Source organism: Phascolarctos cinereus, unplaced genomic scaffold (genome assembly GCF_003287225.1).
Source record: "Phascolarctos cinereus isolate Bilbo 61053 unplaced genomic scaffold, phaCin_HiC Scaffold_5;HRSCAF=322, whole genome shotgun sequence".
Classification (NCBI taxonomy): Eukaryota; Metazoa; Chordata; class Mammalia; order Diprotodontia; family Phascolarctidae; genus Phascolarctos; species Phascolarctos cinereus.
In genome coordinates, this window is record NW_027555958.1 from 319,223,612 (window position 1) to 319,250,424 (window position 26,813).

At 35.8% G+C, this 26,813-nt stretch overlaps 1 protein-coding gene and 1 pseudogene across 1 annotated transcript in view; both read left to right on the forward strand.

Moving 5' to 3' along the window:
• Positions 1 to 26,813, forward strand: part of USP32 (ubiquitin specific peptidase 32) — a 263,795-nt gene that overhangs the window by 166,889 nt on the left and 70,093 nt on the right. The window contains 6 exon segments of the mRNA XM_020991809.2: positions 1,092 to 1,175; positions 11,114 to 11,175; positions 13,108 to 13,210; positions 24,719 to 24,911; positions 25,908 to 26,083; positions 26,541 to 26,681. Coding sequence (XP_020847468.1) covers positions 1,092 to 1,175; positions 11,114 to 11,175; positions 13,108 to 13,210; positions 24,719 to 24,911; positions 25,908 to 26,083; positions 26,541 to 26,681 — 759 coding nt within the window.
• Positions 16,226 to 16,744, forward strand: LOC110212030 (large ribosomal subunit protein eL27 pseudogene; annotated as a pseudogene).

A 26,813-nucleotide genomic window follows, 5' to 3' on the forward strand; every position in this document is an offset into this window, starting at 1 on the left:
TGATGTGATAGTTTCAGAAAAAACTTAGGAATACTTGTGTGAAGTGATGTAGAGAGAAGTTCTCAGAATTAGCAAGGCTTGTATAGTCACAACAATAAAGATAAACATTTTTGACTTGGGAAGTCTGACCAACCACAGATCCAGGAGACTTGTGATGAACTAAGCTATCCATTTCTGGATGGACAGCTGATAGGCTCAAAGTACAGATTGAGGCATGTTTTGTTTTCCGTATCTTCTTTTTGAAATTTTTGCACATAGCTAATTGGGGAAATAGTTTTATTTGACTGTATATATAATTTGTAGCAACGTGTTTTATTTTTTTATCAATGGGTAGGATTAGGAGAGTTTGAAACTGCATAAAATAAAGTTGAATTTAAAATATTAAAAAAAATAAAACCTTGTCGCTCCAATTTTTATTATCCTATGACCTTTGGTAAGTCACTTAACCTCCTTAGGCTTCAGTTTATTCAACTATAAAATGAAGGGATTGGACTAAATAGCCTTCAAAGCCTTAAAGTTCTAGCTTTCCATGTGTCTAAATATATGATTCTATGATTTTAAAATATTTTGTTACTATGTTACACGTAAATGTAACTATTTCTTCCTAACAAGAAGAATGCATCGGTTTCTAGCTAAAAAAAGCCTGAAAGGATTCTGGTCTCTTACTCCTTCTGTCAGAAAAGGAAATGTTAGATTGTGTTATGCAGAACTTTAAGAAAATCATTGTACCAAAGGCAGTCATTTTTTTCATTATGTTCTTCCTCAAAAAATTCATTTTTTTTGAAAGAGCATAAATTCAGATTACTTAGGTGAAACGCTATTCTCAAGTGTCTTTTTTTTTTCTTGAATAAAATTTCCTGTGTTAAATTGCCACCCTATCTACTTAATGCTTTGACCTGGTTTATATGCATTTCTTACCAGTGTATGTTACTTTTAATCTGATTCTACTTTCCCTAGTTTTCAGATAACGCTTAGTATTTGGAAATTGAACATGAGTAATAAAAGTTTTGTAACTTAGCTTTGATTTTCATTTCTCTTTTAAAAGCAAAATACTCTAAAACAATTTATTTTAAGTGTTGTCCTTCTTCCAGAAGGGGCATCTTACTCTGGAGGACTATCAGATCTGGAGTGTGAAGAATGTTCTTGCCAATGAATTTTTAAATCTCCTTTTTCAGGTATGTGTGCTCATTATAAATAACCTTTCTTTGGTGGCGGGGGGCAGTGTGAGGTGCACTCCCAGTAGTGTTCAGTCTTTTCTGTTGTTATGGAATTCATACTCAAGTTCTTTTCTTTTTAGGTACAGGAGTATAGACTTTTACCAACTAAGAGAAATTCAGTCTCATTATGATGACATGTCTTTAAAGTGCCTCAAAACCGTGACCTAGAAAATAGAAAACTGGAGTGCAGGCATTTAAATCAGTTGTCTTTCTTACCCATTATGAAGCCTCTCACCATTAACTAAGTAACTTAAAATTCAAATGTTTCTCTACTTTTCTGTGCTAACCACCTTTTTCCCAGTGTTATTAGTTTAAAACTAGATCATAAATAGAGTTAGGGGTGTATTGTCCATTAGTGGATTATCGCAGCTTGAAGGCTCTTTCAGTTTGGCTGCTCATTAACACGTCCAAGAAAGATTGGATGGGGAAGGCAGGAACAAATATCCAGGCAAGTGAGGTTTTTGAGTGTTTGTGGTCTATACTTGACCTCTTTCTCTGTAAAATATGATGAATCAGAGATGGTTGTTCATCATCTCTAAGGTTTGGTCTCCAAAACAGTCCGGGAAAGTCATCCTTTCTGAGCATGAGCATCTGCCAGAACCCCTAAGAAATAAGTGTTTGAGCATATTATGAAATATTAATCTATCACATTCCTTTCTGTGTGTGCACGTATGCATTCACACACATAGATAAGCAAGATTGAGTAATGACTGATTGCACTAAAATGAGTGGTTCCACTGCACATATGTCTAACACGTGCTAGAAATACCACATTTTATTTTCTGGTAAAACAAAAGGCACAATTTATATTTTGTTAAATGTTTCCCTTTCCTTTTCTTCTAGTTCATGCCATTATGGTGTGCTTATTAAGGATGCAATTCATAATTCAGCATATTTTGAGAATTTTCCAAGAAGCTCTCTAAATCCGGGGTGTGACGCTTTGAAGAACATGGAACTGATATACTTATAAAGTAGTATTGTACAAATAGAAAATCAGTCTTTCCTGAAAGTTAATGACAGATGTTCTTTTATTTAGACTGTAGAACCCAATCTCATAAGCCTGGAATATCAATTTAAATCTATCAGTTGTTCCACAGTCTATTAAAATCTCCTCCTGACATTAAAATTGATGGCTTCATAAAGCATCTTCAGAAATGTTATGCAAGTCATTACCAGTAATGGAATTGAACATTGATCAGCAATTTAAATCTCATTTAAATTTTTCCTTAGTGGTATATATTGTTTATTGATGTTTTGGTGTTTTCTTTCTGCTGCTTCCCCCTTGTTTTAATATAGCAGTTTTCTCATCTAAGTCTTCTTGTCTGTCTTCTTATTCTTTACTCATAATGTACTGATTTACCTACCTCTCTTCACCTGGTTGGCTTAAATAATTTTTTTAAGCCACAGTAATTCTGGAAGAACATATTTGAAGTCATGAAAAGGTTGCAGTCTATGTTAATGAAGGATAGAGTACCCTAACTCCTGAAAAATAAGGTTTGAAATATTTTCCTACTTTTAATTCCAAAGGTTTTCTTTCCTATATTTTGTTTATTTATTGCCTTTATGTAAGCTATGTAAGGTTTGCAGGGTATTAATCTTTTCCTGGGTAAACACACATTTCAGCTGCATTTAAACTCTCACACTCACTTAATATGTATTTAAGTGGCAGTTTTTGTGCTAGGGCAAGCTGAGCAGCTTCGTTTCTAACAAAAAGTCTACTGTGGTAGATTTTCATTTGAGGAGATCACTCTGGTCTTGATATTCAAACTAAGGGTACATAAAACAGAAAGATAATTATAGACCAAATTCCACTAATGAATCAACGTAAAACTTTTAATAAAAGATTTACAAACACATGATGGCAATATAGGCAAGAAATTTTTCACTATGACCAAGTAGCTTTTATTCCATGGACACAAAAATGGTTTAAAATTAGAAAAATATTGCATCTGCACCCAAGAACTAACATTAATTAGCCCATTCTACCTCTCTTTTCCCCTTCTCCTAATGTATTCTTCTTTCTCAGCCCTTAACTTTATTTTTGTAGTTATCATCCCATCATATTCAACTTACAGTTGTGTCCTCTGTCTATATATACTCCTTCTAAATGCCCTAATAATGAGAAAGTTCTCAGGAGTTACAAGTATCATCTTTCCATATAGAAATGTAAACAATTTAGCCTTATTGAATCCCTCATGATTTCTCTTTCCTGTTTACCTTTTAATGTTTCTCTTGACTCTTGTATTTGAAAACTAAAATTTCTATTCAGCTCTAGTCTTTTCATCAGTAGTGCTTGAAAGTCCTCTATTTCATTGAATATACACATACCCTATGCAGGATTATACTTTTATGATGGGTAGGTTATTCTTGGAGGAATATCATATTCCAAGCCCTCTAATTCTTTAATGTTAGAAGCTGATAAATTTTGTGTTATCCTGACTGGCTCCACAATATTTGAATTGTTTTTTCTGGCTTCTTACAATATTTTCTCCTTCATCTGGGAGCCCTGGAATTTGTCTATAATATTTCTGAAATTTTTCTTTTTAGGATCTCATTTAGGAGGTGATCAGTATTCTATTTTACCTTCTGGTTCTAGAGTATCAGAACAGTTTACCTTGATAATTTCTTGTAAGATGATGTCTTGGCACTTTTTTTGATTGTGGCTTTCAGGTAGTATAATAATTCCTGAATTATCTCTCCTTAATCAATTTTCCAGATCCATTGGTTTTTCTAATGAAATATTTCATGTTTTCTATTTTTTTCATTTTTTTCCCATTTTTAAAAAATTGGTTTTTGATATCTTATTCAGTCATTAGCTTTTACTTGCCCAATTTTAATTTTTAAGGAATTATTTTCATCAGTGAGGTTTTGTATCTCTTTTTTCATTTGACTAATTATGCTTTTTTAAGGTGTTCTCTTCAGTGGGCTTTTGTGCCTCTTTTTAACATTTGGCGTATTCTGTTTTTTAAAGTATTATTTTCTTCAGTACTTTTGTGCCTCATTTGCCAAGCTGTTTATTCTTTTTTTCATTATTTTCTTGTATTGCTCTCATTTCTTCTCCCAATTTTTCCTCTACCATACTTATTTGATTTTTAAAATCCTTTTTGAGCCCTTCCAGTAATTCTTTTGGGCCCTGAGACCAATTCACATTTTTCTTTGAGGCTTTGGATATAGCAGTTTTGACTGTGTTGTCTTCTTCCGAGTTTGTGTTTTGCTCTTCCCTGTCACCATAGTAACTTTCTATGTCAAGTTCTTTTTTGTTGTTGTTTGGTCATTTTTCCAGCCTATTTCTTGACTTCCTAACTCTGTGTTAAAGTGGGGCTGTGCTTTCAGGGTGGAGGGGGCATTGTCCTAAGCTTTAGGTCTTTCTTCCTGTTGTCCTCAACTAGTTCTTGGAGATGTGTATGTTTTCAGTTTTTTCAAGGTGGTATGGTCTAAGGGAGAGGTGTGGTCACTGCTCTCCTGGCCTGTACTCTGGTTTGTGAGTGACTGTAAGCACTCTTTTTGACCCTTGAACTATATTCAGGATTCCTGCTCCACTGTGGCTACAAGCCACAAGTGTGTTTGTGGTCTTCCTAGCCACCTAGGTTGCCACCTCTGAGACCTTGATTTATATGTGGGCATTGCAACAGTGTCTTAACACCCAATGCCAGCAAAGGGACCCATGTAATTTCCTTCTGACCAGTTGTGTCAGCCCCTTACCTTCTGTGGGCTGGGAGATCTGGAAACCTCAGCTCACTGCTACTACCCACAAGGCTTGCTACATCCTACCTTGTGCTGGCACAGCCTATGCTCTACTGTGCTCTACTCTCACTCTGACGAAATAGACCTTTCCTGCCAGGTAAGTTGTCTTGGGCTGGAAAATTGTTTCACCTTGTCCTTTTATGGGTTCTATTTCTCCAGAATTTGTTTTGAGACATTATTTAAAGTTGTTTGGAGGGGAATTTGGGAGCTTGTAGATGAGTTCCTGCCTTTTCTCCACCATCTTGACTCAGCCCCTGACAGCTAAATTTCTTAAAAGGAAAAGAGAAAGAAAAACAAAACAATTCAGCAAAATCAACCAACATATCAACTAAATTTGACAACATATTCATTATTCAGTGCTGCTAGTTGCACACCTCTTCAAAGGAAAAAGAAAGGTACATTTTGTCAGATCTCCCAAGTGAGGCTTGATTATTTATAGTTATATTGTGTTCTGTGTAATTTTTTATTGTTATTCCCATTTACATATTTATAGTCATTGTATATATTGTTTTCCTGGTTCTGTTTACTTCATGGTGCATTAGTTTACATAAGTATTCCCATACTTATTTGAATTTTTCAGATTCATCTCTTTTTAAGCACAATGCTATTTCATTACATTCATGTCCTGTGGTTTTATTGAATGAAATTGGAATGGAGACCCCTTCTAGCTCTAAGTCTGTAGTACTAAAACGTGGGAATGAAATTAGAGGTATGAACACTAGGAGAGACAAGGCAAAATTACACCCTACTTACAATGGTATTATACTTACCTATCTGATACCTTTTTGGCAAACCCTAGAGAATCATCTAAAAACGAGTTTCTTCAGTGAAGTAGCAGCATACAAAAAGTCTTCATAATTTCTATTTTAAATTCTGGAGGGAAACAACAGAAAGAAAAATTCCATTCAGATAAAGTATGAAATGTGCAGATTACCTGGGGGTGAGCCTCCCTTTTTTTGTGGGGGGGAGGGTTAGGCAATGGGGTTAAGTGACTTGCCCAGGGTCACATAGCTAGTAAGTGTTATATGTCTGAGGCCAAATTTGAACTCAGGTCCTCCTGAATCCAGGGCCAGTGCTCTATCCACTGCGCCACCTAGCTACCCCTGGGGTTAGTCTTCTAAAGCACACTTAGTCTTAAATTAAGCTACAAAATATTTGTTACACAAAGGACAATTTAAATGATTGGGGAGATATTCATTGTTCTGGTCAGATCTCACCAGTTTACCTAAACATAACCTAAATTAATTTACAAATTTAGTCTTGTATTAATCAAACTATGAAGAAGTTACCTTATAGAATCAGACAAAATTACAATACAACTAATTTTCATAACAAAAGGTCCCTAATACAAAGTGAAAGAGCAAAAGAAACAACATGTGCGTAGAAAATTAAATGCCATACTATTGTGCTATAAGAAATGATGAGCAAGATTGCTCTCAAAAAAACCTGGAAAGACTTACATGAGCTGATGTAAAGTGAATTGTATTATGTACAAAGTAACAAGCAGTATTGTACGAATATCAGCTGTGAATGATGTAGTTGTTCTCAGCAAATGTAAATTAAAATGACTCTGGGGTACCACTTCACACCTATCAGATTGGCTAAAGTGGCAAAAAAGCAAAATAACAAATGCTAAAGGGGATGTGGAAAAATAGGGACATTAGTGCACTGTTGGTGGAGTTGTGAACTGGCCCAGTCATTCTGGATAGCAATTTAGAACTATACCCAAAGGGCTATAAAACTGTGCATCCCTGCTGATCTAGCAATACCACTACTAAATTTGTATCACAAAGAGATCAAAGGAAAAGGACCAATATGTACAAAGGTACACCATCTTTATATGGTGGCAAAGTATTGGAAATTGAGGAAATGTCCATCATTTGGAGAGATGACTGAATAAGTTATAGTATATGATTGTGATGGACTACTATTGTGTTTATAAGAAAAGATGAACGGGATGGTTTCAGAAAAACCTGAGAAGATGTATACGAACTGATGCTAAATAAAGTGAGTGAGCAGAACCAAGAGAACGTTGTACACAGTAATAGCAATAATGTAATTATGATAAGCTCTGAAAAACTTAGCTACTCTAATCAATGAAATCCAAAAGACTCACAAAGAAAAATATTATCCACCTCCAGAGACACTAATCAACTCTGAGTGCAGATTGAAGCATGTTTTCTTTGTCACCAAAGTAAGATTCTGTAGTCTGAGTTTTTTCCCCACTGTTTGCTTGTGTTACCAGCCAATTACTTGACTTTTTTAACTCTTTGTTAAGGTAGGGTGCTGCTTGCAGTGTGGAGGGTGTGGTGTCCCAAGTTTTAGGGCTTTTGTGCAGCTATTTTCAGAGATATTTCTAGGGACCTGTAAATTTTCAACTTTTCCTAGGTGATGTGATCAAAAGAGAGGTGTTTACTCCACCATCTTGCCTCCACTTCCTGAAGTATCTTTAATTTTTCTCCCTCCCCCTTTTTTTTAACAACATGGGTGATATGGAAATATGTTTTGCATGACTTCATGTATAATTAACATCATATTGCTTGCCTTCTCAATGAGTAGACAGAGGCTTGAAGAAGGGAGAGAATTTGGAGCTCAGAATTTAAAAATTAATGTTAAAAAATAAATGTAACTTTAAAAAAAGAACAGGTTTATATGAAGAAGCACAGAAAAGTCAGTATACTGAGAATTGGACTTCCAGCTTAGGCAGAGATTCCTTAAATTTCTTAGAGGAAAACAGATTTCTAAATTTCCCTGTGATTATGACCCTGGGCAAGATACACAGAAGATAAGTTAATAGGGAAATGTGTGATATGACTGCTTAGCATCACTTTTAATCATTATGTTCTAGTGGTCTGCACATTCAGGTATTGCTCTCACCTTCTCTACTACTGCTGCTACTACTACTACTACTACTACTACTACTACTACTACTACTACTACTACTACTACTACTACCACCACCACCACCACTACTACAACTACTACCACCATTAAGACTGGGATCCCTTACCACCATTAGCACTCCTGCCCTTCTTGGCTGTCAAAAATTTAGGTTATAATGTACGCAGTAACAGCCACATTATGGGATAACTGACTTTGATAGACTTGGCTTTTCACAGTGATTCAACAATCTAAGGCAGCTCCAAAGGTTCGTGATGGAAATTGCTGTCCACACTGAGAGAAAGAAATATGGAGTCTGAAAACAGATGGAAGCATACTATTTGCTCTCCTTTTCCTTTGTTGTTTTGTTTTATTACTTCATTTTCGTGGTTCCTCCCATTAGTTCTAATTGTTCTTTATATCATGACTAATGGGAAAATATGCTTAACATTAATGTATACGTAGAGCCTATATCAGATTGTACACCGTCTAGGGGAGGGAGGAAAATGTGGAGGGGGGAGAAAATTTAAAACTCAAAATCTTAAAGGAAGTGAATGTTGAAAACTAAAAATAAATAAATTTAGGTCTTAGGTAAGAGAAGAATGGTAAGAATATAATATAGTCATTAATAAAAACTGAAAAGGACTCATTTTTCCCATCCTACTTACTCAAACAAATCTGTTATCTCATTGAATTAGGAGTTTGCTCCAACAGTGGAGATTTCCCATGTGGTTTAACTCTTGTCCATGTTCTCTCAAAAATTCACCATTGAGCCATCCACGTAATGTGCTAGAGGGCTTCCTTATTGTTTTCTTGGCCTCTGAGGAGGTACCAATACTCTGGCTGTCTCCATGTCATTCCTCACTCTTGACCAGCCCATCTTCTCCTATCATATGTTGTTATCTTTGATGACATCCTGTTTTTTCCTTTTCTGTAGAGTTCATATTTAGACATATGTTGCAGCTTACTCACATTCATCATCCACATCCCCATTGTCCTTTGTATAATACTCATCTTTAGCTCTTTGTATGTGATGATGTTCCTTGTCACTGCCATTTAGCAACATTGGGAAAATATTAGTTTTGAAAGATGGGATTTTGTTTTGATGGAAAGCTTTGCAATTTCCTGAAAGCAATTCAAGCCTGCTTTCTTCCTTTTCAGCAGCTATGAGCCATCTGATTGTCTATCTGTGCTGTCTATCCTAGATAAACATATTATTGACCTATCAGATTGGCTGCCATTACAGAACAGGAAAATGATAAATATTGGAGAAGATGTGGGAAAATTGGAACCCTGATGCATTGTTGGTGGAGTTGTGAACTGCTCCAACCATTCTGGAGAAGAATTTGGGACTATGCCCAAAGGGCTATAAAACTGTGCACACCCTTTGATCCAGCAATACTAATACTAGTTCTATATTCCAAAGAGATCATAAAAAAGGCAAAAGGACCCACATGTACAAAAATATTTATAGCAGCTCTTTTTGTGGTGGCAAAGAATTGGAAATTGAGGAGGTGTCCATCAAGTGGGGAATGGCTGAACAAGTTGTGGTGTATGAATGTAATAGAATGCTATTGTTCTGTAAGAAATGATGAGCAGGCTGATTTCAGAGAAACCTGGAAAGAGTTACATGAGCTGATGCTGAGTGAAGTGAGCAGAACCAGGAGAGAACATTGTACACAGTAACAGCAACATTGTGCAATGACCAAGTTTGATAGACTTAGCTCTTCTCAACAATACAATGATCTAAGACAATTCCAAAAGACGGAATGATGAAAAATGCTATCTGCATTCAGAGAAAGGACAATGGAGTCTGAATGCAGATGGAAGCATAGTATTTACTGTCTCTCTTTTTTTGTTTTTGTTTTTTCTTTCTCATGGTTTTTCCCTTTTGTTCCGATTCTTCTTTTACAACATGACTGATGTGGAAATATGCTTAGTATGATTGCACATGTATAGACTACATCAGATTGCGTGCTGTCTTGTGAAGCGGTGGAGGGAAAAAGGGGGGAAATTTTGGAACTTAAAATCTTACAAAAGTGAATGTTGAAAACTATAAATGAAATGAATGAATGAAAATTAGTTACTCTTTCCCAAGCATTATCCCAATGGAATTTTTTAAGTACATAAAGGAATTCATTTAAAATAAAACAAAAAACCCAACAACATATTATTGGAGAAGTCTTGGGACTTCAGGCATTCAGCATGCCACCTGCAAGCAAGAATGTCTGGAAGACTTTGTCATATATAATAATCAACTTGGACCTTACACTGGAAAACTCCTCCATCACAGTGGCAGATAACTTTGACAAGCTTACCACCACCAGCTTTATATCTTTCCTGATGCTAATTATCAAAAATTATTCAGCACAGCTATTTCTTTTGTTAAATGTCCCAAGGAATCCTGAATTATCTTAATGTATGGATGGGAGACACTTTGATGTAATAAAAGATTTTTTTTTGCCAAATCAAATGATTTTTTATAATCAACAGTCATTATTGACACAGTAGAATCTCTTTACATCTTTCAGTTAATTCTGATTGTGATCCACTTTTGAATTTTGCCTGCATGTTCCTTCTTAATGTTCTCATTGCAGATTCCCTTAATTCATATGTAGATGACTCATAAAGATTTTGTATAGATGGGACAGCAGTTATTATTGTTCTCTTGGTCACCTTTTGGGGGGGGCATAAATAAGATCTGAGCTTCTGTCCACACCTTTGATATCTTCCCCTTCTTTGGATCCCTTATGTATCGCTCTCTCATTGCCTTCACAATTGTAAACTTCCAGCATGGAGCTCCATATATACAGTACTTGTTCCAGTCTGACTACTTTTCCCATCTTTGTTCTCTTTAGTACCCTTTCCACTCACTGTATAAGCACTTAAAGTACTGTAATATAGGATCTCCTTTCCTTGGTGGAGAAGACAGTTTCTTGAAATTTTTTTTTGCAAATCTTTTCCATTTCCCTCTGTAGTCCTTCCATTTTAACAAATCTTTTCCTTTCTCATAAATGTCAGTTTTATTCTCTACATTTTGATTTTAAAATCAGCCTCTGTTGTGTTAGTTTTTCTGAAAACTAGCTAAAACTTTAATTTATTTGAATTAACTCTTTAGGTTTTATAGGTAATTCATCAGACTAAGGCTTTGGCCTTATTAGTCCAGGATCCTGTCTGGGAAGCCAGCCTCCTGCTTTGTACTCTTAATGCTTTTGTAATGTCAGTGATTGGCATATATTGGTCAATTTTTACTTCCCCTTCCTTCTTCCTAGGTGTGCCATATAGTCCTGGGTTTAAGACCTGCTACTCCAGAAGAAGAAGGACAAATCATTAGGTAAGTATGGGGTTTTTGCTCTATAGTATTCATTTCATTTGTGGCCAGCTCTAGTGAGAGAGAGGGACAAGGAATAAGGAACAAATGTAATCAAAATTAGTTGCCAGTTAACATTCTTACCATTTACTGTTGGCTCCTATAATTAATAGTATCTAATGTTTCTTCTCAAATTGTCCTCTCAGATGGTCAGGGAATGAGGTATTCTGTTCATTTTTGCCTAATTTTGAGTTAGCACAGATTATATATGTGTACTGGCTGTTTAGAGAATTAGGACATGAAATATCTTTAATTTGAAAATTAATGCTGAATATAATTAAATCTCCAGCAATTCAGAAGGCCCTTCAGGATCTTTCAGCACTTTGCAGTTATTTTGTGAATATCAAGTTATCAGTGTATAGTATAGTTGAGGCTGGAGGAGGCTTGGCTGAATCTATTGTGGCTCTGGCATATCCTGAAAATTGCATTTTTGAACGAATAAATGGTATAGTATTTTCTTTGTCATTTTTGTTTTCCATAATACGGCATAGGCGAAATATATAATTATTTGAGCATCTAATCTAAGGAATTCTGAATAATATACCTCATATTCATGTAGTGCTTTATACCTTATAAAACCGCTTAATTATACTTTACCTCATTTGTTCCCCACAGTACCCTTGATAAGGTAGCTAGAAGGAGGTATTATCTCCATTTTTTTAGGTTAGGAAACTAAAATTTAAAGAAGTTAAATGATTTGGCCAAGGTATCATAAGTAGGAAGTTCTAGCGGTTCATAGTATTTAGGTTGTTTGGAATCTCTTGAGGTCACTTGGTTGATCTAATGGATAGAGTTCTAGACCTTGAGTCAGGAAGTCCTGAGTTCATGTCCCACCTCAAAAACCAACTCACTGTGTAACTCTTGGCAAGTTGCTTAACTTTTGTGAGTCTCAGTTTCCTCGTCTATAAAGTAGAGACAGTAGGGTTGTTCTGAAGAGGAAATCAGATAATATGTGTAGAGTGCTTTCCAAACCGTAAAGTGCTTATGTAAATGTTTGTTATTTTTTCTTATACACTCATTATTTGAACATAAAAGTACCAGTGAAAGCCCAGATTGTCGCCTCTACAATCATCTGATCACCTTTTGTGCTTCAGTTTGCCTCATATAATAAATATGCCTCTTCGGTAGTAAATATGATTAATTAAAATGCTATCTTAAAAAATAAAAATACAATTTATCTTTAAAAAATTTTTTTTTAAAAAAATTCTATTTTTCCTCTGTTCTGGGCTTGTTTGAACCTCACATTTTCATGACTTCTAATGTACCTATTTATAGCTTTGTAGTGTTGGCAGATGTGTTGGAAGGTTTGTGTTCATTTTCTTTATTTTTTTTAAACCATTGTTGGAAAAAGAAGACAATGAGACATAAGACTCAATAGAGGCATTTATAGCAATACTAGTTTTTGTTATGTCTTAAAAGTATTTCAGTTTTTCTTACATTGTATACCACCCAACTATGGTTCATTAATATAATCTTTCTTTTTTTAAGATTCATTATTTACAATAAAAAGGACAACTGAAAATCATTTACCAGCTTCTTCCTTGATTTCCATTTTTTCCACTTGTTTTATATCTAAAGAGTTAATTTGCTGAGCATTATCTGAAGGAAAGTGTATTTACTCACTTGCAATCTAATGAAGTCAAGTTTGTTACTGACATAATCACTTTTAAACATTTATTCTTTTAATGAATTTTCAGTTTTATAAAATCTTTCAGCCAGATTGACAGTGGAGACAGTGATTTTTCTCATTAATTATACTGGTTCTGGATACTCTTAATTAGGTGTAGGAAAATTAATTTGAAGTTTTTCAACTTTGAGAACTCTTTATTGTTCTTGATTCCCGGAGTCCAATTTTCTATTTGACATAAGTACATTGATTTATTTTTGTATGTGCAGGGGTTGGTTAGAAAGAGAGAGCAGGTATGGCCTGCAGCCGGGACACAACTGGTTTATCATCTCCATGCAGTGGTGGCAGCAATGGAAAGAATATGTCAAATATGTAAGTATAATCCCTTTTTTATCTACACAGTTTTAAGCGCATATTCAGATCAATTTACACAACCGCTATCCATTAATAAAAATCTTTAATTATATGATGACATACATATAACTCGTTCCATCTTGTATAAGAGAAAGACCTTTATGTAAGATAGTTTTTCTAACTTATACAAGACTTTGAAAGATGCTGATTTTGGATAATATCAAGCTTCAGACATCCTTGTCATTGTCTCAGTTAAAAGGGCGGATTATAGAGCACATCCCCTTTTTAGGGGGATATCTTCCCATTTTAGAGTATGCCTATTTAAACATAAGAAAAAAGCATATAAATTTAAAAGAGATTTAGATGTCGTCTAATCTTAAATTCTTTTGAAGAATTTACTCAAGGAAATTAAGAAAGGATTCTAATCTAATTTTACTGACTTGGAATGAAGTACTTTTTCTGTTATAGGAATAGTGAGTGGATTTATTGGCATTAACATTCAAATCAGTAGATAACTGATTTGAAGGGTATTATTTCTAGGTAAATAGTTAGCTAAGAAAGAGAATAAGTTGGAAATAGCATTTCAGTTAGCAAGCTTTTAATGAGCTGGTTCCTATGTAGAGAGTACTATACTAAGCAATGAGGTGGAGTAGTTATAAATTTTAGATAAAACAGGCTCCTTGTCTTCATGGAACTTACAGGCTATTTGGAGGGATAAGACACAAACACATTTAACTATAATATGCTACATTGAATGAAAACTGCATTAGAAAGTTAGAAAAGCGTTGTCTTATGTGAAGGTAGGCAGTTATGAACTAGGGAGATCAGAGAAAGTTTAATTAGGGGACTTTATTGGACTTTAAAAAATGGATAGGAATTCAGAATGAATAGAGAAAGGAAGGGCATTCTAGACATTATAAGTAGGAAGAGCAGCAATTTTGGAGGCAAGAAGACATTAGATTGCTTATAACATAAGAATACATGAAGGACTGTCATGTGAGATCAGACTGGAAAGATAAAATAATACCAGATTATGAAGGGCTTTGAATCACAGGCAGGGGAGTCGAGGCAGTAGGGAGCCATTAGAAGGTTTGGAGCAGAGTTGTTACATGAATTGATAGATTATTCTGGTTATGCTACGAATAATGCATGTGGTGATGAAGTGGGAAACTTCTGGCCAGGATGGCTGATTGAAGAGAAGCACACACCTCACTCCCACATGCTGACTCCAGCAAAAACCTGAAGTTCACAGCAGACTGAATAATCATCCATAAATATAATTGGAAACTACAGTAAATAACTACTTCTACACAGAACTGCACAGAATGTCAGTCAAAAGCCCATGAGCAATAGAAAAGGGTTTACCAGCAAAACTCATGCCAACATAGGCAAATAAACTGAGAGCTTCTCAACCCCCAGTGAGGACCAGGTGTAGGCTGCTATTCAGGCTTCATTACTGGATGCAACAAAAACTGAAGCCTCCCCCAGGAAGTCCCCAAAAGTGAAAGCCCAAGATTGGTCAGAAAATACAGTCAGGACCTTGGAAGCTTGTAGTAGCCACAACAACTGGTACAAGTGTGGCAGTACTCATCTTGGATAGCTCAGTTGCCTAAGGGCTCCAAGGTCCCTAGTACCTTGTTCTGAGATGAAATAGAGTGCCCTGAAGATCTAGTGCTCTGAACTGCATAGATATGTAGAGGGATCTAAACCTGGTAAGTGGAGGTCATTTCAGCAATCTAGATGAACAAGATTAAAGAGAAGCAAGGCCACCCAAAAACATAGGAGGGAGTGGAGTGTGGCCCTGGTAAAAAGGCTCCATAAACTATCACTAAATAGATGAATAAACCAAAGAAGACACTGACCAGTATAAAAATTATTATAAAATCTGAATGTGCCTAAAAATCTAGCTTAGAATGAGAGAATAAATTCCTAAAAACTGTAGGCAGAGACCCTGTGAAAAATGGATTTTTCACAGGGACTACATGAATACCAAAGAAAAGATTTTCTAAAAGTTTTTTTAAAAAATCAAAACTCTAAAGAATTGAAAGAAGAATAAATAGCTTAGAAAAGAAAATAAATGTTACCCAAGTAATAGACTCCCTGAAAACTAGAATGGACCAAACAGAAATAAATGACTTCATAAGACATCAAGAAATATCAGAACAATATCAAAAGATTGAAAAGATAGAAAAAAATGTAAGATTTGATATCAACAACTGTCCTGCAGAATTGATTGTAAGATATTTTAAAAATTATTGGACCTTGGGAAAAAAACATGATTAAAAATTTTTTTTTATTAATTTATTTTTATTTATCAATAATCACTTCCATATGCTTTTGAGTTTAAAATTTTTCTCCCCCTTCCTCCCCACCACCCTTCCCAAGATGGTGCACAATCTGATATAGGCTATGCATTTACATTTCTATTAAACAGTTTCACATTGGTGAAAAAACATGATTTTTTTTTAAAGTTTGGACACTGTGTTTCAAAAAATTATAAATGAACTCAGATCTATTCGAACTAGAAGGCAAAGTAAAGATGGAATAAATCCACTAATCATCTTCTTAAAGAAACTGTAGGGGGCAGCTAGGTGGTGCAGTGAATAGAGCACTGGCCCTGGATTCAGTAGGACCTGAGTTCAAATCTGCCCTCAGACACATAACACTTACTAGCTGTGTGACCCTGGGCAAGTCACTTAATTCCATTGCCTAGCCACCCCCCCCAAAAAAAAAAGAAAAAAAGGAAAGTCCCAGGAACATGACAGACAAAATCTAGAGCTTTCATTTCAAAGAAGAAAATACCAGCAAAATCTAGAGAAATGCATTTCAAGTTCCAAAGAACTACAGTTAAGATCACATGAGTCCTGGCTTTTTCTATCATAAATGAGAAGAAAGCTTGAACACATGGTATTTCAAAAGGTAAAATATATTGACTTACAATCAAGAGTAGTTTAAACTATAAAGCATAATGGAATCCTACAGAAAAAATAAAACCAGAACTTTAACCGAATACAGAATTTCTAAGCAGTTCTGATGAAAATAGTAGAAATGAACAGGAACTTTAAAATACTAACAGCACTACTTCGTGTCGGTGAGTCCTGGGCTCCAGATCATGAAATGGGCAAGTTCATGAAACCTGGGAAGGTGGTGCTGGTCCTGGCCGGATGGTACTCTGGGTGCAAAGCCGTCGTTGTCAAGAACATTGATGATGGGGCCTCCGACAGGCCCTGCAGCCATGCCTTGGTGGCAGGTATTGACCGCTACCCTCGCAAAGTGACTGCAGCAGTGGGCAAAAAGAAGATTGCCAAGAGATCAAAAATCAAGTCCTTCGTGAAAGTTTATAACTACAACCACCTCATGCCCACCAGATACTCTGTGGATATCCCCTTGGACAAAACAGTCGTCACTAAAACGTAAGGCGAGGAGGAGGCCAAGGTCAAATTTGAGGAAAGGTACAAGACAGGCAAAAACAAGTGGTTCTTCCAGAAGCTACGGTTTTAGAACTACTTTGTTGGTCAGTAAATAAAATGTTTATTAAAAGTGGAAAAAAAATACTAACAGCAAAATCAGGAGATACCTAGAAAGGCAGATTTATTTGAGCAATTAAAAGGGACTGTGATGATGAATGATAACACCTAATTGAAGGAGAAGAAACAAGTGTCCCTTCAGAACTTGACAATTAAATAAGAAAAAGCATACCAATAGATGGTAAAACCTTGAGGGTTTTAGGTAGGAAAAGAGAAGGGAGGGTAAATGGAGAGTAAATTTAGAACAAAGAATAAGAATAATAAAATTAAGAAAAAAGTATAAAGGGATTAAACTTGATGTTTTTCATAATTAAAGGATAACATATGAACACGGAGTAAGTGGTGGGGAAACTGATATCAAATGAACTTTAGTGTTATCTGAAACGGACAAAGGAGGGTTGAACATGCATATTTTGGTGTAGAAATACAGCAAATTTAACAGAGAAACAATTGGGGTTGGAGGGGTGGACTAAGTTTAAAAGGAATGAAAGTTCTAGGGAGGGAATAGTTGCAAGCAAAACAGATATCCTAGGGAAGGAGGGATTAAAAGGAAAAGCAAAGCAAGGTGAAAGAACTGAATGCTAAGGGAGATGTCCATCAGTTGGGGTATGGCTGAACAAATTGTATTGTGTGAATAGAATGAAATATAATGTTGTAAGAAATCATGAAAGATGATTTCAGAGCATCCGTGGTAGTATGAACTAATGCAGAGTGAAGTGAGTACAACCATGAAAACAATATTTATAATAACATTATAAAAATAGACAATTTTGAAAGACTTAATTCTAGACAAGGCAGTGATCGACCAGTCATCTCTCCAGAGGAGTTATAATAAAACCTTTTACCTACCACCTGACATAAACCTAGGTTATGTACTCAAGGTGCAGAAAGAGACATAACATTTTTGGATCTGGCCAATATGTAGATTTGTTTTGCTTTACTCTTCTTATTCGTTATAAGAGTCCCTTTCCCCTTTTCTTTTTAATTAGGAGTTTGGGGAAAAGAGAGGAACTAGCATTTGAGGTTTTTGTTTTTGTTTTTTTGGCAATTAGGGTTGAGTGATTTGCCCAGGGTCACACAGCTAGTAAGTGTCAAGTGTTTGGTGTGAGGCTGGATTTGAACTCAAGTCCTCCTGACTTCAGGGCTGGTGCTCTATCTACTTTGCCACCTAGCTGCCCCAAGCAATTGAGATTTTTAAAAAGAAAATCATTGAAATATATTTTTAACAGGCATTGAAGAGCTCAGAAGGAAGTTCAAGAGGAAGCACAGACAAGCAGAATGGTTTTGAGAGCAATGATTAGAATTTATATATATTTTTTTAAAAAATCAGTCATTATGAAATTGAACATCAATTTCATATAAAATGTTTTTTGTGTTCTGCTGTATATATGGATATTTTTAGGTGTTTTAAGTTCAGAATTAAATTTGTTTTAAATGAAAAGGGGGAGAGTGAAGGTAGGAAAATCTTTGGTTATTTCAATAGTTACCTCAAGTGGTAAGTAATTACTTGATTAGAGGCAGTGGAAATAGAAAGGATGGTTCAAATGTGTGAGCTTTTTTTAAAAAAAAATATTTTTTATAATTACATGTAAAACAATTTTTAACATTTTTTTTTAACTTTTGAATTCCATGTTCTCTCCTTCCTTCCCCCCCCCCCCATTGAGGAGGCAGACAATTTTATATAGGTTATACTTGTTCAGTCATGCAAAACATATTTCCATATTAGTCATGTTGTGGGGGGAAAAATGTGAACTTCCCTCCACACCCATCCACCCCCAGAAAACAAGAAAAATAAGGAAAGTTTAAAAAAGTATACTTCAGTCTGCTTTCAGACTCCATCAGTTCTTTCTCTGGAGGTAGATAGCATTTTTTTCATCATAAGTCCTTCAGATTTGTCTTGGATCATTTTATTGCAGAGAATAAATGTGTGAGATTTTATAGAGTTAGGCAGTTGATTGAATATGAGAGTGGAGAATGAGGGAGGGGTCTAAGATGTCACCAAGGTTACAAACAGTCACTGAATGATGGTTCTAAGGACAAAATTATTGAGATCAGAAGGAGGAAAGAGGTTTTTGGGAGGAAGGAATGGAAATCTTTGGATTGTTGAGTTTGAAGTGCTGCTGGAATTTTAGCTAGAGGTTATCTTAAGATGGCTAATAAGGGCTCTGGGAGTCAATCAGAGGAGAAATTAGAGCTAGAGATCTTTTTGAGTTATCTAGATTTTTAAATAGTTTTGTAAATTAGTTTGACTTTAGGATTCATATACATATTCATTTTCACATCAGGCCTTAGAATTGGTGGTTATCCTCTTCCTGCTCATAACCAGGACTGAAGAAGGTGACTGATCCTTATAGTCTATTCTTGGGTTACAGTTTAAACGATGACATCCTTTTCTTCATGTATGGAAATGTATGACACACAATGCTGGGACTATATCTCTTCACAATATACCCCTCCCTGGGTAGGGAAAAAGGCACAGCTGAAAATTGGAGTCCAGTCAATTCTTCATCTGCACACTCCACCAAAACCCCTCGCCGCTAAGTTTTATTGCTATTTGTTTTGACATGTCATTTTCCCCTTACAAAACAAAAACAAAGTTCTCTTTGTTACCAGAATCTCTGTCACAGCCATTTTCAGAGACACTTCTTCTACCACCTATCTAGTGAGCCTCCCATAAAACAAAGGAAAAAAAAAATCAAGCCAAACCAACTGACACTTAAACCAGATCTAACCATACATGAAACACAGCACACACACACACACACACACACATACACACACTCTCTCTCTCTCTCTCTCTCTCTCTCTCTCTCCCTCTCTCTCTCTCTCTCTCTCTCTTCCGGGGCCAAGTGGTCATTGTAATTATCCAGCATTCAGCTTTATCTTGCTGTCATTTTTGTTTATCTTGTTATAGTCATAACATTAATCATTTCCAGATATACATTCTTCCCTTATACAAAGCCTTCCCTTATAACAAAGGAATAAAATAGCCAAGTATAACCACATAGTACAGTCACAGTCACTGTTTCCAACTGTGCAACATTTCACACCATAATTCCTCACCTCTCCAATGCCAATGAAATGCATTTCTGCATCCCTTCTTCATGACTGTAGTTAGTCATTTTAATTATATGGCATGCAGCTTTATTTTAATTTTCTTTTTATTTACATTGTTGTAATTTTGTTTTTTACTCGATCTTATTACCTCACTTTTTATCATTTCCTTTAAATCTTTCCATGTTTCTCTCAATTTCTCATGTTTGTCATTTCTTCCATCACTTTCATGTACCAGTTTGTTTAGCTATTCCTTGATGGGTAGACACCTTTTTTGTCTAATAATTCTTTACTGCTATAAAAAATGCTGCTTTGATTTCTTTGGTATATAAATTTCTGGGTCAGAGGCTAAAAACAATTTAGTCACTTTTTCACATAATTCTTTATTGTTTACTGGAGTGATTGGACAAATCCATAGCTTCACCAATAGTCTGCCAGTTCTTATGACTCCTTTACCATTGATTGTTTCTATTTTTTTCATTATTGTCAGCTAATTAACAAACATTTATTATGCATCTGCTATGTACCAAGCACTGTTCTAAGAGAGAGGAAGACAAAAAGAAAAAAAATACAGTCCCAGTCCTCAACTTGTTGAATGTGAGGTGACCTTTCACATGGTTGTTAGAGTTTGTAGTTCTTTTGAGAAAGAAATCAGTGTGGTGCAGTGGAAAAGGACACATTTGAAATTTGAGGGATGAGTTCATTCTGGCTCCCCTCTACATGTATGAAATTGGGCAAGTCACTTCACTTTTCTGGGATTCGTTTTCCTAATCTGTAACATGAAGAGGTCTCTAAAATCCCTTCTACTCTAAACCTACGAGCCTATAAACTGTTTTATGTCCTTGACTTGCCTGTGGGAGAATGGTTCTTCATCTCAAATGTCTGTGTCAGTTTTACAAATGTCTTGGATATCAGAAATGCTAATTGTAGCAACTTAGACCAGAGGAAGAAATTAAAAGCATAAACATCAGCAAAGAATATACAGTTTTCCCTATTTTTAGGTGAAATGATGGTTTTCTTAGAAAACCCCAGAGAATCAGCAAAGAACTGAGACAGTAGCTCCTATTGTAAATTATTAGCAGTATTAGTGTTAGTATTGTATAACAGAAATCCCCTAAAATCATCAGTAGGGTTTTTTTTTTTTTGGTGAGGCAGTTGGGGTTAAGTGACTTGCCCAGTGTCACACAGCTAATAAATGTCAAGTGTGTGAGGCTGAATTTGAACTCAAGTCCTCCTGACTCTAGGGCTGGTGTTCTATCCACTTCACCACCTAGCTGGCCCCCGTATTTCTTTATAATAATAACAACAAACCCATGAGGAAATTTTAGAAAGAGAAATCTATTCAGAATCACTATAAAATTTATAAAATATCTGGAAATCAGTCTACCAAGTCATATTCTGGACTAAATAAATTTTAAAACAAGCCAAATATGTTCTTCTCTACCCAAGAGCATGATTTTTGCCTTAGTCCATTGCATCAGAGAACAGTTAGGTCATTGTAGAATCAGGCTAACTAAGGCCAGTCCAGTGATTTAGTGTTGGGAATTAAACTGCAATGTGGTATTTGAAGATCATGAAATGAAATAAAACACTTTATGAATAACAAATTAAAAGCGTACTGCTCCTAATGTTAAAAAGAATATTAAATGCTACACCCCTGTCTCCACATTCACCATGGCAACTAGCCATACCAAGTCAGGAAAACATTCCTTTAAGGCAGTAGAAGTTCTGATAAAATTTTTGATGCCACCTTTCCCCTCATTTGGGCCTTTTATTCCTCTGGCTACAGGGAAGCCAAATCCCACCCCACTCCTACCCACTCAAATTCAGCCCAGCCTATATAAAACACATATCCCTCCTACTACATAGGTAGAAGCATAGAGAACAATATACAGAAACATGCCTCTTAGTCTTCCTTTTCCTCCCCCTTACCCTAACAGCCTTAATGGCTATCTGAAAAAAAAGCTGCTATAAGAAATGTTAAAGCTTTTTTAAATTTTGTACTTTAAAAAAAAATTAAAACAACTGACCAATAAGAGGAGGCGGAGATTGGAAGAAATTGTTGAACAATATTAGGAAAAATTATAAATATGCTAATAATGGTTTCCAAAGGATACATCAGTAATTATAAAAAGCAAATATCTCTTAAATAAAAATGACTTCCCTCTGAATACAGATCACTAAACAACACACAAATGCATATATTATTTAATTAATGATTTACATGATGAAATACTTATTTTTTGTGTTTGATAAACAATGTGATAATGTATATTTCAGCATGCTTGAGGTGCTGGATAATGATCTTTACTTCGAACTTGTATCCTAAAGAATATGCTATCTGCCTGATAACTTATTTAACGTTAATGTGTTGGTTCTTTACTAAGTACCGCATCCACTGGTGTACTAATTTTCTCAGATGGAAGATTTACAGGATTCATGTAGTAGTAAAAGGGCTTTATGAATTCCTAAATGGAAGGAACAAAGGGCAAGGGAATTATTGTTTACACTGGAAAATAAGCAGTTGCAGCTCAAAATGATTTATCCCAGCTTGCTATGATCCACTTGGGCTTTTGAATACTTGATTGTTTCTCTGTTCACTGGGTTCTAATTGATGTTTTCCCTTTATATATAACAAGCTAGGCTCCCCCCCATCCCTACCCTGGCCCTTAATGAAATCTCTCTGTGTAGAAATGTAAATGGGGATAAATGGGGAAATCTCTTTTGTTCAGTCCCATTGTGATATGTTTGTGTATTTTTCCTACTGCTTGAGAACTTCCAGAAAATCCACCAACACCCTACTAGATTCTTTGATGCTAGAATATAGATTCTGAAACATAAAAGTTATAAAATTTGGCCACTGGGAAGACATTTAAATACATCTTTTTCAACCCATTCATTTCCTGATGAGGAAACTGCAGCTTGGGAGTAAGTTAAAGATTTTCCCAAAAATTATTGACTGAGATAAGGTCTAGAACCCAGGTCTCATATCAGTACTTTTTCTGCTACTCTATACTGCACTGCTTCCCATGTTGCCTAACCACTTTTTTTGTATGCCTCAGAAATAGAAAATTGACAATTCTGAACAATTGAGGTCGATATATTTTAATTACATAATTTGGTTCTCTTGTAAATAAGGCCTTAAAGACCCGGAATTGATAGGTGATTCATTTAACAAACATTTATTATGCTCTTGTTATGTGCTAGACACTATGCTGGGCAAATGGGGAAGCAAAGAAAACAATGAAACCTGCACTAGTCCCAATCTCCCATTATATTTCATACATTTACTATACTGGGGTAGAAAGACAGAAAAGAAAAGAATCCCTCACCTCAAGTAACTGATATTTGAAGCATGTACACAGATAAGGAAATACACTCACTGTCCCTGTCTCCTTCTTTCTCTCTCTCTTTCTCTGTTACAAAATAACTCTGGGGGAGGGGAAGGCAATAGTACAAGGGCCAAGGGTCAGAATAAGCTTCTGTTAGTCTAAATTTTTATGAGAGTGAGGGAATCTTAAGAGGTAAAAGTGAGGGAGTGCATTCCCAACATAGTCTGGGTAAAGGCATAAAGATGGAGCACAGAAAGAACCTGGATACTTGGGATGGAATATAGACTGTGTTAAAAGGAACAATATAAAGGCAGAGAGTGGTATTTTAAATGCCGAACAAGGGAGTTTTATCTCAGGTAGTAGAGAGCCACTGGCACTTCTTTAGCAAGGTGAATGAAATGGTCATATCTGTGTTTTAGTAATATCGGTTTACCAACTATGTGAGGGAGGATTGGAGAGAAGAGAAACTGGATCTTGGAAACCAGTTAAATGGCTATATAAAAAATCTAGGAAAAAACAGTAATAAGGATCTGAATTAGGTAGTTGTGAAGTGAATGGATTAAAAAGAATGGGTACAGCAGATACTGTAAACATAATCAATAAAACTTAACAACTAATTGAATAGTGGAATGAGGGAGGTAGAATAGTCAAGGATGACTTTAAGGTTATTAACCTGGTTAAATAAAAGGTTAACCAGTTCAAAATATCCAATAGGCAGTTGGCAAAAAAGCACTGGATCTCAAGAGAGAGAATGGGGTTGGCTATTTTGATCTAGGAGTCATCTCTGTAGAGATGTAGTTGAGGGGCAATGTGGTACGGTGGAAAGAGCACTGATTTTGGATTCAGGGGGCAATACTGCTTTTGTCACTGCATCTGTAAGACCTTAGGCGAGTTGTCTAACCTCTGTGGACCTCAATTTCCTTATCTGCAGGGTGAGGGGGGTTGGACTAAATGGCCTTGGTCCCTTACAGTACTAAATCAATGATCTGATGAACCTGTGGAAGATGATGACCAAGACAACACGTAGGAAGAAAAGAGCAAACAGAATAGATGTGAATAATATTCTCCCTACCTCCCCTCTCCCCAAGCTAGAGGGTACAACATAGATGATGATCCAGCAAAGGAGACTGAGAAGGAGCATCCAGGTAGGTAGGAAAAGAACAAAGAGGAGCATATCACAAAAATCCAGGAAGAAGAGAATATTCAGGAGGAGTGAGTGATCGAAAGTGGTGTGTTATAAAGAGGGCAAAAGAATGGAGACTGAGAAAAGACATCAGATAGGCAATTTGAGAACTTTGGAAATACGGTTTCATTTGAGTGATGAGATCAGAAGTCAGCTTACAAGGGATTGGCTCTATATACTGTAAAGAAATATCAAAATTTGAAGGAAACTTTATGTAGGGCCAACTATAAGATATGGTCAGGGGGTACAAAAGAAATAGGGTTCTTGCCCTTGTAGGGTTTATTAATATTTTTATGTGTAAGAATGACTTGAAATGACTCCCATTTTGCTTATCTGAGTTTTATAAGTAGTTTTGTGATTAATAATTCTAAGTCATTTGATTAGTTGTTTGTTTTTTTTCACTCCCTCCTCCATATCTTGGTGGGGTTAGGATTCTCACCCTGTTGTGATTGAGCCTGCTTCTGTTCTGAATGGAGGGAAGAATTCACTTAGTGCAGCAGTGCATCCCATGGAGCAGGGGGATGAAAGAATGGGCGGAAGTCTCAATTACATGAGTCCCACAGAAGAAAAGTTGTCAGACAATATTTCTACTGCATCGGAAGCCTCAGAGACTGTTGGCAACAGTAAGCGTAATTTTTTGTTTCTGCTTTGATTTAGTCTGGGTCATATGTTAATGAAGTCTACACTTTGAGAAATTCTAAAATATAGGACAGCAGGCTATAATCCTCAAAAGTCAGTTGTAGCTGTAAATGTAGCAGCTGAACCACAAGATTCTTAAATTCTTTATTACATCTTTATTTATATACAGTTTGCATGGTCTTTTGCTATGATTTCTTTTCACAGTCTCATCTCTTTACATTACAATGTGTTTCTGTTAGGTTAATCTATTAATCTATGGACCTAGATTTTAGGGACCAAAATTTACAAAAATGGGAATATTTAGCCCCTTAGGTTGTATTGATCTTATAGTTAATACTCAGGCAAGTGTATCTTAGGTCATCTTCATGTTTGACAGCAAAGATCTTTGACAAATTTGTGGGAATTGTTTTGTCAAAATACAGTGACAATTGAAAATGTTTTTATTTGTCCCTGTGAGGTGTTGAGATCACACAAAAATTGCCATTGTGACATGCCATCTTTTGTTTATCTTTGACATTTATATAGCAGCTTAAAATTTGCTAAATACTTTACATATGTTATCTCTCATTTCATCCTTACAATATCTTAGACCCAGGGTGGGGAACCTGCAGCCTTGAGGCCACATGTGGCACTCTTGGTCCTTAAGTGCAGCCCTTTGACTGAATCCAAACTTCATAGAACAAATCCCCTTAATAAACAGATTTGTTCTGTGAAGCTTGGACTCAGTCAAAAGGCCACACCCTGTCTTAGATAGCCCAGAGAGAGGGTAACATACTCATAGTTTTAACCTTCTAGAAATTTATAATAATCTAAGACAGTATTGGCGTGGATACACAGATAGACGTAACACATTAAGTCTATATTACCTGGACAGTAAAGCTGCCATTACTAGAAAAACTCTATTTAAATTTATCTTCATGTTTCTGTTCAAAGTAAAGTTAAAAAAAAAGAAAAGATCCCATCCTTTCTTTCCTTCATAGGCTTTCTGTATTCCGGTACCCCAGGGACTGATATGTGTTTTGCTAGACAACATAACACTTCAGACAATAACAATCAGTGTTTACTTGGATCCAATGGGAACATCTTACTACAACTCAATCCACAGAAACCAGGGGCTATTGATAACCAGCCTTTGGTAACTCAAGAACCAGTGAAGGTAAAGAATTTGGCATCTTAAATAAAGACAATTATTTTTTAAGTTAACAATTTATTTAGTTGGGCAGTAAGCTGAAATGTTTTTGGAACGAGCATTTAAAGACCTTAATAGAATTTGTTAAGACTTTTAGCTACTTAAGTATATTATCCCTGGAAATATGTTGATCTTTTTGACATAGCTATTGGGAAAATGCAGCCTACTCTAAATTTTGAGAAGTTTCTCAATTACATCAAAAAATAGTCTGCTCTTATTTGCAAATGCGCAGATTGAAGTTTTCCATGATTTACCTTGTGACTATAAGTGATTTATTTTGGAAGCCAAATATTTCCCTAAAAACTAAACACTTTAACTGTGTGAAACCAGCTTTAGGAATCTGAATTGATCTTTTTTCCCCCAAAACAAAACAATCTTCTCCTGTCATGGTGAAAAATAACATTCATAGTCTGTCTTTCTAAAGGCTACATCTCTAACACTAGAAGGGGGACGATTGAAACGAGCTCCACAACTGATCCATGGCAGAGATTATGAAATGGTCCCCGAACCTGTATGGAGAGCGCTTTATCATTGGTATGGAGCTAATTTGGCCCTTCCTAGACCAGTAAGTACAGCCACTAGTTTCTTTTCATGCTCTTCCAGTATGGGTAATGGAACTGTCAGTAAAAGATGCTTTGTTTGCTTTCCTGTTTCTCTATAGATACAACCACATTGTCACCTCACTGAAGTAGCACTC